This window comes from Bemisia tabaci, chromosome 5, assembly GCF_918797505.1.
Source record: "Bemisia tabaci chromosome 5, PGI_BMITA_v3".
Lineage (NCBI taxonomy): Eukaryota > Metazoa > Arthropoda > Insecta > Hemiptera > Aleyrodidae > Bemisia > Bemisia tabaci.
The window spans coordinates 50,361,121-50,375,906 of record NC_092797.1 but is presented as its reverse complement, the minus strand read 5'-3'; the positions used below and the strand labels follow the sequence as shown (position 1 = coordinate 50,375,906).

At 37.9% G+C, this 14,786-nt stretch overlaps 2 protein-coding genes across 2 annotated transcripts in view; one reads left to right on the top strand and one right to left on the bottom strand.

Annotated features, from left to right (window-relative positions):
- LOC109030617 (uncharacterized) overlaps positions 1–14,786 on the top strand; it is a 75,404-nt gene that overhangs the window by 46,759 nt on the left and 13,859 nt on the right. The gene's annotated exons all lie outside the window — the stretch shown is intronic.
- Positions 5,289–14,786, bottom strand: part of LOC109031954 (uncharacterized) — a 33,122-nt gene continuing 23,624 nt past the window's right edge. Inside the window, exons 2-3 of the mRNA XM_072300882.1 lie at positions 6,926–7,366; positions 5,289–5,674 (exon numbers count right to left, since the gene is read on the bottom strand). Coding sequence (XP_072156983.1) covers positions 6,977–7,366 — 390 coding nt within the window. The 3' untranslated portion in view covers positions 5,289–5,674; positions 6,926–6,976. The remainder of the gene's footprint in view (positions 5,675–6,925; positions 7,367–14,786) is intronic.

The window sequence follows — 14,786 nt, the reverse complement described above, 5'->3', positions numbered from 1 at the left end:
CGCCTTCAGCGGTATCGCTTCAAGTCGTTGGAGGAAGATCACGATATCCGCTGAAATTAAACCCTACCGCGTGCGCAGTTACACATTCTCCCATCACCAACGGTGAAGGAAAAAACATTCATGCCTCAATTTGCGACGTTGCAAGTTTTCTACTGCCTACTTAATGTGAACAAACCAATGTGCTCACTTTAAAATCCGTCGTGAATTTTTCGAGATACGATAGGATATATTATTTTAATTTTCATTCTGGTCCATCTGTATGCTTTCGTTAAACAAGAAAAAGAAAAAAGATTTGAGTTTGAACCAGCAAACGCGCTTTTATGGCAAATTGTCGAGATTTCAGTTTAACAATCCTTAATCAATTTTGATGAACTAATATTCCATGAGCATTGCACACTGATTTAGTATTGTTGCCTTCCTATTATTGTCAGATTAATTCCTTCAATTGTACTCACGAATCAATCGCTTCCTGTGGAATATTTTCTTCCGAAGAAATAAAAATTTGGTGCTTTGATTCAGCCGTATCAGATTTTCATTTTGGTATAGCACTGATCTACTTCCCGTAGAATTCACGTCATAGAGAAAAAAAGGCCTCGTCAAACTGTTTCATTCTCAACTCTTTTTTTTGCCTCAGCTCAGCGATGTTTAGTACGATATGTAGGTAATTCTTTAATGACCAGAGATAATTTAATAACCCCGAAACGTCCAATTCAAAGGCATCATGATTTTTTTAATGTTGTTTATTTTGTTTTCATTTTTATTTTTCCACGATGGTCTTCTGATCACGCAATTTTCAAATTAATATTCCTCGACAACATGCCCTCGAGCCTCGACAAACAGTAAAAAAACTGAGCAATATGCGCTTCAGAGGGGGAAAAATTGGTACTGTCGAAAGAATAGCGTGCCAGAATCAATTCGATCTTTGAAAAAATGTATGCGTGATTCGCCATCACTTGTATCAGATTGATTACACCCTTCATTGGCTATTCTGCTACTTACTTACCGCAAAATCTCTATAAATGAAAACTATCGGTTTGATACACGAGTAAATGACGCGCCTTGTCAACATATTATGTTAGAGTTCACTGCTTGTTTTTGTATCTGTCTAGACGAGAGTGCGTGGTAAATTTGAAAAGCGTGATATGAACCTCGCAAATTCTGCTCAAAGGAGTGAATTTCACATATATTCGATTGCTCACCGCGATTTTCGTGTGATTTTACTTTAAAATATGTTCATCCATACTATCCGTGTCTGGCAAAATCTGTCATGCGACCTTTGCAACTATTCAACTCCGACCAGAATGCCTGTACTTTCGATTTTTGGTGTCACTTTCCTTGTCAGATCGTCAAATTTTTTGTCACTTCTGTAACTTTTTTGTCATGTTCAATACTGCTATAAAAATTTCACAAGGATGAGAGACATTTCAATCCTTTCTATTGAACTTTGAAATTTCAAAATGTATTCCCCCTGCTAAAAATGACACGTCGGCTATTCAGAATTCGCCAACTCACATGAGTAGAGCTTCCTACTTATATGAGTAGAAATCCTACTCATATGAGAAAAAACTCCACTCACATCACAAGAGTATTCTACTCATAAGAGTAGAAAAGTTCAACTCATATGAATTCAATTTTTTTCATTTTTCAGAAGTGCTGTTTCTGACCAGGAGGCACCTATGTAATGTAATATGTACATTTGACATATAAAAACATTTTGTTCTTATGATTTTTTTGATGCGGTGACTAGTTTCTGAGATATCGGACACGGTAGATTAAACGCTGAACTCATGTGAGTTGGAATCTCTAGTCATACAAGTTGGCGAAAAGTGAATAGATTCTGCTCATATGAGTGAAATTCTATTCATATAAGTTGAACTTCTATTCATATGAGTTTAAATTCCATTCATATGAATTGAAATTCTAATCATATGACTTTGATTTTCTATTCATTTGTACTCACCATTTTTAGCAGGGCCCCGGACATTATCAAGAACAATACATTGTCCAACAAAAATTTTAATTCAATTAATCGTTCGATGGATTTTTTTTGCCGCTTTATATCTTCAAGAATATTCTCGGGAAATTCCGTAAATACACGTAATAAAAACAACCACCATATCGATGGTGAAAGTGCAGAAGTGCGTATCTCGATTTTTGACAGGTTTGAGTCAGCTGCATACACGTGTTGTTGAAGATGTCGTCTATCTGCTAACAAGAGACTATAATCGGAAAAAAACGGGAAGTTACCTAAAACAGTAAAACTTTTTTCGTGTATCTCGGGCTCAAGTGCAGAAATGCGTATCTCGTTCTAGGGCCCTTCATTTGATCCGGCGCGGCGCGCCTTACGCACAACGCGCAATCCTCGGCGTTTCCTGCTTGAAGCATACGTAAGCTGATCAGCTGTTCTGCACTTAACAGCTAATCAGCTGAACAGCTAATCCACGAGGTGGAGCAGCCCTCGATGGTTTTGCCTCCCTCGGTATCACTATGCTGAAATTCGTACCCTGTTGCCTCGGTCAATGATTAGCCTTCAATTAGCCGGCTATGCAATTTGACTGTCGTGAAGCACGAATAGTGGTATCAGAAATTTGCATTGATATTACGGAGTGGGTTGAAGGCGCATGCATGTATCTTATGTAAGTGGCCCTGTACAATGATGTTGACCAAACATTTTTATAATTTCGGTGTCTTCAGTTGAGCCGTAATTTTGAAAAATGCCCTAAAAACATTAATTTGAATAGCAAGATTTTTTCTTCATCTGTAAGTCTAATTTCAAATAAGAGAGCCCAAACGCTTGGTTCTGACAGTGGTCTTCTTGCTTTGGTCATCGTCTTCTCATGCAAAACTGAGAGAATCGCCGCTTACATAATCGCAACTTACTCAAAAGCAGTTGTGAATTTAATAAGTTTCGCAAGGACAAAAAGAGCTTTCACAGATGATCTGTGAATAATCAAAATTGGAGGAAAGGTACTTTGTCCACTGGTCCAATTGAAAGGCATAAAGCGTGGATGGATTTAGCATGGATGTCCTCCGGATTTCCACGGGCACTATATCTAACTTAAACACATAGATGGCTGTAGGTTTCTAACGGTATATATGCCGTAACGGTATATTGGAGGAAAAAAAGTATTACCCATATAATTTTTGAGGATCCAAGCAGAGACGATATATTCTAAAGACTACGCACCGTCTTCTTGCCTATCAATGGTGTAAAAGTTACTTAAGGAGGCCAATTCTCTGATTCACTTACTGATGACACACGGTATTGGATCTACTAAAACTTGTTTCGAACAAGTTTTAAGTACGAATCAACTCTATCTTTAATCTTAATGATCAAGAGCAGGTTCAAAACGTTAATAATTGCAGAAATGCGTATCTCTTGATCAAATGTAATTTTCCAATCATACAATGCTTGATCTGGCCATATGAGATCAAACTAAATCTTATGTGATAAGGAATTGTAAGAATGAAATTCTTTTTTCAGTCTTTGAATGATCCAAATCCGCCAACAACAGGTTTAAATCACTAATTGAAAAAATGCGTATCTCGTGATGAAGTGTCAATTCTTAGTGCCAAAAATGCGAATCTCGGCATTTCTGTCGACTTTTCTAACAGTTCGAGAAATTATTAAAAATGCTGACGGAGTTCGAAAAAAAATCTCATTCTTGGTATCCTTAAGAATTATTACTAACAATAAAGAGGAATGTAAACAGGTTTTTTTACTCTCTTGGAAAATCGTGTTTTCGGAGATACGCACTTCTGCACTTTCACCATAGATGTATAGATTATTCACCTTAATGAAAGAGAAGCGAGCATTTTTAAATACCTCTAGGGCGTTAATGGTTTTACAGTTTCATCGAAGAAATGGAGCGCTTTTAATTATTTTCATACGCGGATTTCCAATTTTGTTGGACGTTCAGCTTCGTCGTTGTCGTTTTGTCAAAAATCGATTGTAGAAGAACACTCTACGCCGCCTCAGTGGAGATAAGTGATTTTGAACTCTAAACGCTAAATTTTATATCAATAGTTTATGTCAGAGCATGTGTACATTTTTCACAACATCATCTCCAATACTTTGATTATATTCTATTTTCTTTATAAGGAAACTGCTCAAAATATCTTTCTGGCTTTGTCCATGAATGAATTTTAATACGCGAAAAAAATGTACTGTAAATTTTAAATAAAACCGTTGGTCGTGATGGTTGGTCTCCTCTAAAAAAAAATAGTAATTTGAATAATACTCCGAGAACATGATCGGATATTTGCAATGTTCAAATCGGAGATACGCATTTTTCGGTTTCAGTAATCGATATAGTGGATACGAATCAACTTTTTTGCAAATGAGGTGGGCCGATGGTGGCGTGCAGTTAAAAAGAGATGTGCACTTTCTTTTACACGCAATCCCGATTTTAAAACCAAATTTTTCCTGTTTTGATTTAGAGTATAGACTTTTAAAGCACTCTAAGCCTGAATAAAAATCTACCGATTATCAGAAAAGCATTAAAATATCAGAATGTCAAAAGTTTCATTAATTTTGATTTTTCCATCCATTTCAAAAGAGATGAACTGAAGCTGGAATCTGAGTTTCGCTGAACGCCCACTTAGTTTCTACGTTTTATCGCAGGAAAATTTTTTCTCGCTCACTTTTTTATCACGCGAACTCATGTCACGTTTAAAGTCGTGGTGAACCTTAAAAACCTGATGAGTTCATTTTCTGGCGAGCTCCGACCTACATAAGAGTGCCTTTATTCAAGGGCTCATCATCCAAGGGACAAGTACGATTTATAATCGACCTCTTCAAACACGACTTGTCAGCCGAAATGAATATGATGGGATTTTTTTGTTCCTCGTAAATCACATCTGCCGTTCATTTCATAAAAGGTTGCTCCGGTTGGAAAAAAACTCAAGGACACAGGTAAAAACATATTTTTGGTGAATGCAGTTAAAATATTTTCATAGGTGATTCATTTTTACGTGACAGTTTTTTGAAGATAAAAGGTGAAAAGAAATTAGACGAATTTTTTTAGGCGTTTTTTTAGGTGAAACGTCTGTGGGAGCTCAATCGGCTGTAGTGATTCTTGGCAGTTGACATAACTGTTTTTGCTCTACCTAAAATGCATTCCTCGAATATTGGGCATCGAATTTTTTTTTTTTTTTTAATTTAAATGGAGGAAACAATGTCGTTGCCATCTTCATATAGAATCGACGCAAACCAGAGACGAGGAAGACTAAAACCAAAATCATTTTCGAGACAAGAATTTTCACGGTTGGAGATAGGAGAAAACACATTTCTTTTTTTGATTTTAAAAATCAAAATTTATTCAATGATAAAATAACAAAAATTCTCAAATCTGAGAGGAGAGTTTGGAATACATTTTTTGAACAAAGAAGTGGACGCAATTACCTCCATTTTCACTCAATTTCAGTAAGTTTCCATGTAGATAATAAAATATGGCAGAGTTTGCATCGCCGTAAACCGAGATATGCAATTTTTCAGTTTTTTCATCGTAATGCTTTTCCTCGTAGCTCAGGCTGATCCTGTATTTCGGCCCTCGAAAGATTGACTGCTCTTTTGGGCCCTAAGTGCTCAATTTTTCGATAAGCCCATACTCTCTATCTACCAATATGGTCGTTTTCAGCGGGGCTACGTCACGGTGGGAACAAACCGGAAACTCTGAAGTGAAAGCGAGGAGAGCAGTAAGTGTCAAATTTTAGAAATCGAGTTTCCTTCAAAATTCATCTAATCTCCTTTAGATGAAATCACAAAAAAAACTATAACAGCAAAATTCATCTTATTTTTATTAAAACGAGACACACACGGACGTATTTCTACCAAACAGACCTACGTGGAGGTGAGAAATATTGGGTATGCTCGTTAGTTCTCTGGCCGTAAGAGTGAATGAGAATAATAAAGCGCCAGTGACGTCAGCGGTAACGAACAAGGGTGTGCGCAGGGGCGCGGTCCCGGGGACATCGTCGTCGGGGCACTTTAACTCATGAGCCCTGTTCACAACGCTCTCTTGCTATACCCGTGGCTCATGAGTTCCGCATTCAGTCGGCACATAGGTCTGTTTGATAGAATGTAAAATCCCGCTTTTCCAATATTCTTCAAAAGGAATTACGCCCACTTTTACATTGCTTCTAATACAGCTTACTAGAGCACACCCAATATATCTCACCTCCACATAGGTCTGTTTGGTAGAAATACGTCCACATGAAAGTTGTGAGTGCACAAAAAATGACGCGGTTTCAGACAAATCAGCAGTAAGTGACATTATTCCCCCCGTATGAGTCAATGAGAACAGTGCTTTTCACAGTGTCGCCTTCCTCTGCCGATTTTTAACGTGAAAATGTGTTTGCGCGTCAAAAACGCAACCACGAAAGTATGCAGAGGATGGCACTAACGGTTGTCTCGCCTAACACTAGCCTAACATGAAAATGAAAAATACCCTTTTTATGTAATTGGAATAAAATTGTTCGATTATTAATCATCCAAACGATTTCCAGGATTCTTTCGGATGATTAGTGGCAATTCGACCAAGAGAGAATGGAGACCTTTTTCAATAAAATTTCCCCATAGAAAGAAAAAAAAGGAGGCGTTTGCATTTCGGGGATCTTGGATTTTTTTGATAAAGTACGTCGGTATGGATAACTTTTATCATTAATTTTTCTAGAAATGGTGTAGCTTATGGAAAATAGTCATTCTGCAGAAAGTTTTTGAAATTATATCATGAGTCAAAAAATCGCAAAAAATCGGACTTTATGGTTCGTTTTTCATACTTTGAATTCCGGATTTTGTTGGCCATACTGTACTGACGTACGTCACGGGGTCCCAGAGGATGCAAATACCTCCTTTAATTCTCGATGAAATTTTCCGGCCGGACGCCGTTTTCCCGTTTTCTCAAAACTTCATTTTTATACTTACTACTATCTCTTCGTTATTACGGCAGAACTGCGACCACCTCAGCCTCTCTCTCTACGGATTCATTGGTCGGTTAATTTGTGCGACGATGTTGACAAGATGCTTGCACTTGAGCCTTTGGCTAAGCGGACGATTGGCGAAGGCGGCAGCGTTCACCTCCGATAGCGTGGGCCGGCACATGAACGTGCAGCCGTAGCGGACCTTCCCGCACTTGCGACACTTTGCCTGCTGGGCCTCCGGGCAGATGCGATCCTTCTCCTCGTCGGTCAGACTCAGGAAGGCGTTCCTCGCGTTGCGACAGTTCTGCTTCGCCAAAGAGTCGTCGAAAGGCCACGGGCATCCGTCTTCTACGTCCCACGGCTTATCCCTGCATCCATCTTCCGTGTTGTACCTCCTCAAGTGCATCCGAAAGAGCTCAATTTGCTGATCCACTTGCGGCGGCCCCTAAAAAAATCGGCGTAGTAGATCGGAATCATAGTAGTTCGATGTATCGTGTGGTTCAAAACAATACACAGAAAAGAATAGATGGTGCTGACGACAGAACCTTCTGTTCTCAGGGCTCCTGCAGTTTCTTTGTTACACTTGTAGAATTTTTCTGTTGTGAGAACAGAATTTCGGTCGTGGAAACAGAAATATTTTTTTCAGTGTAGAATATAACTTCGAACAAAAATTGTAGGATTTAAGTTGAAAAAGCTGAAAATGAGAAAATTACTGACAATTTCACTTTTCATTGCCATATTTTACTCATATGGATCCAAATATATCACAAAAAACCCGTTTCCTCTGATTGCTCGATTGAATTTTGAAGCTATGTTTACATGATGAACCAATCGATACGATCTCACCTAATACGATCCGTGACACAGGTCTGCGGAGAATGGGTCTGTTGTACTCCAGAGGTACAGCCATGTGAATAGACTCTCTACGAATTAAATCATACGGTACCTAATCGTGGTAGAAACATGAAAAAATTTTGAAATCAACTTTTAAGCGCGCAATGACCAGTAGACAAGGTACAAAAAGCGTTCTAGTGCATCGACGGTTAAAACGAATTAAATCACACGGTAATCATGATGGGAACATAAAAAAAGTCTGAGATCAACTTTTAAGCGCGGAATGATCAGTAGACAAGGTACCAAAAGCGTTCTAGTACATCTACGGTGAAACTACCGGACCATGTTTCTCGTTTGCGGTGTTTAAACATCTCCGCTCCCATTTTATTTTTTCGAGGAGGGGATGACCGGATTCACCTACTTGCCGCCCCCTTCTCATTCGTTTTGAAACTCGATAAAAACCATCAAATGAACGTGTCAGCGGGGGAGGGGTGAATAAGACGCATTTACTCGTGTTGAACACATTTTTTGGGAAAGCCCTGTCAACACTACTAGCAAAAGGTCACGGAACTTTTCGCGAAAGTTAAGTTCCGTAAACCTATCTCTGTGTGCACAAGGCCTTCCAATCACAAGAAATGAACGAAACAATAATGAAAGAATAAACATAAATGTGGATCAATGATTTTAACTTCCGCCGCCGCGCCGCGCAGACCGCACCGTGTTTGGCGCAATGCGTGAAGTATTCATGCATTCTTGTAGGCGCTATCCGTTTCACGCTGACCGCAATGACCGCACTGTGTTTGATGCATCTCAAGTCCTCGTTATCATTTTTCTCTAAAAGTTGCGCCGTTCCAGGCCAAATTGCGTGTTTGGTCTCTCTCTCTTAACAGACTTATTGATGGTGCTGTCTCTTGTATCAATAAGAGACGACAGAATTAGAAATTACTATACTGTCAGGAAATGAGAGATTTTGTCGCCTTTTCTCGTTTGTAATGGACCACTAGACAAGGTACGAATTAAAGGATTCTAATACATGATTCTTAACCAAAATTCCACGCAGAACACGATTCGCGCAACGAAAATGACTGAAACCAACTCCTAACGAAGAAATTAATGTTTTTATTTCACATTGGTTACAAGGAATTTGAACTGCCAGCTCACAAGAAACTCGAAGCACTACGTGAGTCAAATCGCGCACTACAACGGTTTCAGCAATCTACTCAATCGAGCAATGTTCATTTCCCACCATGTGTTGTTCCAAACTACATGCAATTTGCTATAGCTGAGACATAAGCGTCAAGATTGAGGTTGCCAGATTTTTATATCGCAGAGACTGTCATGATAAACGTTTAGCGCGCGATGTGAATCACGTACGCAGAGCATTGAGTTTTCATAAGCGGGTGGTTTGAATTCACGCATCAAGAATCATTAAATATCTTCGTAAGGAGTCGATTTCGGTAATTTTAGTTGTGCGCATCGTGTTCTGCGTGAAATTTTGATTACGAAAAATGTATTAGAATGCTGAAATTCGTACCTTGTCTGGTGGCCCATTTTGTTTTTATAAATCCGATTTTTTTTATATCTATACTTTAAAAAATTGCAAATTTTTGCCGCCCCTTAGATTTGCCGCCATGGGCCGCGGCCCATGTGGCCACCCCCTTAATCCGACCCTGGAGGAGGGACAAATCAATATTATGTTTTGAAATTTTCACTGAGTTTTTTTCGAATAGAAATGAAAAATCATGAAAGTTTTCAAGAATTGATGGGCTTCAACAAGTTCAGACAACGTTTAACAGCTGAGCCAAAGTGCCAAGATTAAGGGTACAACATTTTCTTACGGCAGAGACAGTAATACGGTAGCATTTAGTTTGCGATTTTACTCAGTTAGATTATGGGTTTTTTATGAGCGGTAATTACGAATTTATAAACGTATCGAATGTGGCTACTTTATTTCGTCCAAAAAACGACGATTTGAGAGCAGAGATCGACCACAGCGTTTTTCTAACGCAAATCTTTGTGCAATACAAATCTTTGATGTGTACTGATGTGTGGAAAAAAAATTGACAAGTAAAAAAATATCGAAGGTGAATTTGTTGTGAATGAAAGTTCTCCCCGAGATTTTTTATTAGTGAACAAAAAATGCACATTTTCAATTTGATCTTAATTTTTTTGTTAATTAAGTTATAATTGTCTATCGTTGCATGTCAACATTGTCAACTCATGTGATAGAATAGTATAAAAGTGAGGAGGTTCATTTTATAAACTCGAACAGTACAAAAAATTGAAATGTCAAATAAAAGTCACATTCATTGAAAAGAAAAAAACTTGTATTTTCATTATAATTTTTGCTTCATATTCCTAGTTATCTTGAAAAACTTTTAGACGCGTTGCTTCACCAAGTTATTTTTGCTTTTGACATTATGATTTTATTGAGCATTTTTTTTTCTCTATAGATGACCTTAACAACGATAGTCGGCTAAGATCACACTGGCGATACCGTAAACAATTTCTCAGATATTTCTCCCTCGCAATTTTAAAATTTCAGATTTCAAAGTTAGGTTCTTTAAAATGTCCTTTGCTGTCCTGAAATTGAGAAACATGTTATGCCCTCTTATTAAATATTGTTACCTACCACTACTGTTGAAATCAGCGACGCAAGGGATGCGATGACAACCAAATTGAGTCGTATGAAAAACATTTTCAACTATCTTCTTCAATATATTTTGTAAATTTTTGTTCGCAGGGAACCTAAATATTATAACAAAATATCTGGGCTGCAAATTTTTAATATTTTTAATGAAACTCCGGAAAGTTGAGAGATCTCACTCTAGACAGAGCAAGATCGCGCTGTAACGTTAAATCTGTGCACTTTATTCAGTTTCTAATGGAATCCGTTTCTTTTATACCAATAGGTTTCAATTGTTTCTCTCATTGCGTTCAAGCGTCATGCGCTTGAAATTCTAAGAAAAAGAGATTATACCGTGGTATAACACCAACTGGACGTATTTCTGCCAAACAGAACTATGTGCATTATGACGTGAGCCCTTTTATGCATATATTCTTATGGGTCTCAGGGCTCATGTTAAAATGCACATAGTTCCGTTTGTCAGAAATACGTCCAAATAATCGCGTGTACTGCGACGTCGCAGCCGGGCTATGGAGAAACGCATGATGAAAATGCGACGTCGCCAAAGTTGCTCCTGTTAAATAACAATTTTCTGAAAAAATTGTGCTTTCTTTTTCTTCGATGTTTCAGGAACTCTCCTCGCAATTTGAGGGTGATGCTCTAGTCATCAACATTGCCTCGATTACTGTTATACCGTTCATTGAAAAAAAATTAAGCTACTCTCATTGCGTATTGATTAAGAGAAGATTTTTAAAGTATAAATCTCTTAAAAAACAACAACACTTTTAACGGACGTTTCTTCAATACGAGGAAAATCCTAAAATAATTAAAAATATTTTTTCTTCGCACTGTCAAAGTGTTTTAAGAGTATTTTAAAATTACACAAATATCTTTTTTTTTGAGACCAAACTTGAAAGAGATTTTTTTCTTAAAATTTAAAACAGCTTTACCAAATCTAAGAATGCACAAGTTGTTTTATAGAATTGCTCAAAAATATTTTGAAACTAGCTGTTAAACATTTGTTTCTCGAAGATGAAAATGAAACATATTTTAAAAATAATGACTTGTCTTTTGGTGTACTATTAGGGAAAATACGACGGGGTGAGTCTGCAACAGCGTATCTTAGTTTGTAACGTTGCAGACTTCCTGTCAATATTTATTTTTTAAATGGAAAACTACTCAACAGCAATTCTCAAAAATTGCCGTGATTTTTCCTCTCTGTGTGAAGAAAATTCTGCGAAAACTTCTAGTATTTTGTCGATTTGTTCTCATTGAAAAAAAAAAAAAAATAAAATAGGAGCGGCTATTTTCAGGGCCGGATTTACCTACTTGCCACCCATGGGCCACCTGTATTTTGCCGCCCCCTTCTCATTCGTTTTGAAACATCAATAAAAACCATCCAATGAACGTGCCAGCGGGGAAGGGTGCATAAGACGCGTTTACTCATGTTGAAAACATTTTTTGGGAAAGCCCTGGCAACATTACTAGCAAAAGTTCACGGAACTTTGCGCGAAAGTTAAGTTTCGTGAACCTATCTCTGGGTGGACAAGGCCTTCCATTCATAAGAAATGAACGAAAAAATTATGAAAGAACAAACATAAATGTGGATTAATGATTTTAACTTCCGCCGCCGCGCCGCGCAGACCGCACCGTGTTTGGCGCAATGCGTGAACTATTCACGCAGTCTTGTAGGCGCTATGCGTTTCACGCTGATCGCACTGTGTTTGCCGCAATGCGTGAAGTATTCGTGCAGTCTTGTAGGCGCTAATATGTGCTACATGCCGACCGCCGCGCGCCGCGCCGAGGGCTTCTCCATTTCATCTGAAGTCCTCGTCATCATTTCTCTCTAAGTCGCGCCCGTTCCAGACCAAATTGCGTGTTTGGTTTCTCTCTTAACTCGACTAATTGAAGGTGCTGTCTCTTGTATCACTGAAATACGACAAAATTAGAAATTACTATACTCTCAGGAAATGAGAGATTTTGTCACCTTTTCTCGTTAGTAATTTTTTTTTCCTAAATCTGATTTTTTTTTTTTTTATACCTACATTTACAAAAATTGCAAAATTTGCCGCCCCCTATAGATTTGCCGCCATGGGCCGCGGCCCATGTGGCCACCCCCTTAATCCGGCCCTGGCTATTTTCAAACACCGCAAATGAGATAGATAGTTGCGGACTTACACCATCGAATAGGTAGGTAGATTTTTTTGAAAATGTTGCGTAAAAGTTTTTCATTGATTGACTAAACTTGACACATATTTTGAAGTCTATAGATGGAAGTACTGTGCAACAAATATAATAAATAATTAAAAAGTCTACCGGTAGGAATCTACTGTGTCTGCTGTTTTGATTCGTTACAAACCACCATATATATTTTCCAAAGGATATTTAACGTCATTTACCTATTCTTGAAGTCATGAGATATTCTTACTAGTTTCAGCGATTCGTTCAATTCTTGACTGAAATGAAGGGTTTTCGCGCAGTAACCACTTTTTTTAGTTGATGAATGAGTGTAGTTTAAGTATGGTGAGAATACTGGAATGGAAAGTCACTCTCTGCCCAATAAGCGGTTGAATGTAGCAAGCAAAAAATTCATGATGGCGCAATTATCACTGTTACTGCATGACCTTCACATTGAGAGGAAATAAAAATGTCAATGCATTTTTATATGTGTATGCACTCTTAAGAAATAAAAAATAAATCATGAACGACATTGTTGGAAGTATTGACACAACATTTTACATAGAAAATCAGTTTTCAAGAAATAATTTTCATCGGTTTTCCTGTGCAAAATATAATAAGATAATGTGACGATTGAAAAAAATCTGCTATGCCGCAATGGTAATACTTTTTTTGTAAGTTTCTTCTCTTTCCGTTCTTTACTCTCCCCCTAACCTCGAGCAATAAAGTGCTTTTTTCATGAGATTCTTCCGTTCAATATCCGTGGAATATAACCAAAATTACTTGAAAATTTCAAGGCCGAATGAGGCAGCCTTGTTTTTTTGTAAATTAATATTAAGTAAAAGGGGACGAAGTAATTTCTGATGTAAATTGGTTGATTCCGAGGAATGCTCTCTATTTGAAAGTCGGCTAATGTGATTTCAACATCGTTATATCCAGCAGGATTGCAGCTGTTCATTAAAAAAGAGTTTCTGAGGAAAGTTTCATGCTAAAATGGCGTGTGAAAATCTCTCTTCTTGAGGAATGAGAATGAATTACAAAAATGAATGTAAAAACGCCAAGTCGCTGGCCAAAGTGGAGAACCATGTATGTCCATTGCAGCGTTTTAAAATCTCCGCTACTTTTTAATTTTTTCAATGAGAAACAAGCGAAATTCAAAGATTGAATTTTACACAGCCAAGAGGTGATCATAGCAGTTTTCAAGAAATTAAACTGACTAGTTTTCCGATGAAAAATAAAACATGACAGGGAATCTGCAACGTCGCAAATGGAGATGTTTCCTTGTTCGGCCGACGAAATTTATGAAATTCAATTTCACTTCAAACGTAAATAAAAAATTTGATAATCCAAATCATAGCTTTATTATTGGCTATTATATTACCTAAGTAGAAATTATTAAGCACCGGAAACTAAGAGTCAAAATTCTGATAACCGCGAAACTGCCCCCACCCTTTATAGTTGTTCTTTTTCAAAATACCTCCGCAGCACTTGAATGAAAGCTAAAAGGATATGCAAACGCAATTAGCCGTTCGATTTGACTGATCGAGTGTAAAACTTTGCTTTGGCATACATGATCTTTACTTAAGGCTAATAAACGGAATTATAGATAAAACAGGTTTTTTGGAAAGAAACTTGGGGTGGAGGGGTACCATGAAATCCTGAACTACGTCGAGAAATCAAAGAGCGAAACCTTTTTAGGTATTAAAAGGATTGAGACGGCAAAACTTAGCCAACATTACCGGGTACCACAAGTAACTGACGACTCTTGTGCATTTCATGAATGGTGAGAATAGCGAGACTGCCTTCAATTTTTGAACATGCATCACGCACATCAGCGGGACACGAATAGTTGATCAAAGCGTCGCAACCGACTTAGCGTCGTCTTTGCAGGTTGGGATAATAATCGAATTATTGGCCTTATTGTTAGATACTATGGTCATGTGTCACTATGACTGGCAATACTCTCCCTACTTAAGTGCTCTATCATTCAGGTGCTACAACAGACATGTCCTATGCATCTCTCACGAAGTGATAAAAGCGGAAGCGCCTTCAATTTTTGATCGTGCAACACGCACATCGATTTGACACGAATAGTTGCACCAAGGCGCCACAATCAACTCGGTGAAGTCTCTTCGTAGGGTAAAATTGAAGAGTATGGCTTTGGAGGTAGTTCTATGCAAGGGTTTAATGTGACATGGCAGAAAATGCAAAACTCGAAAGAAAAAAA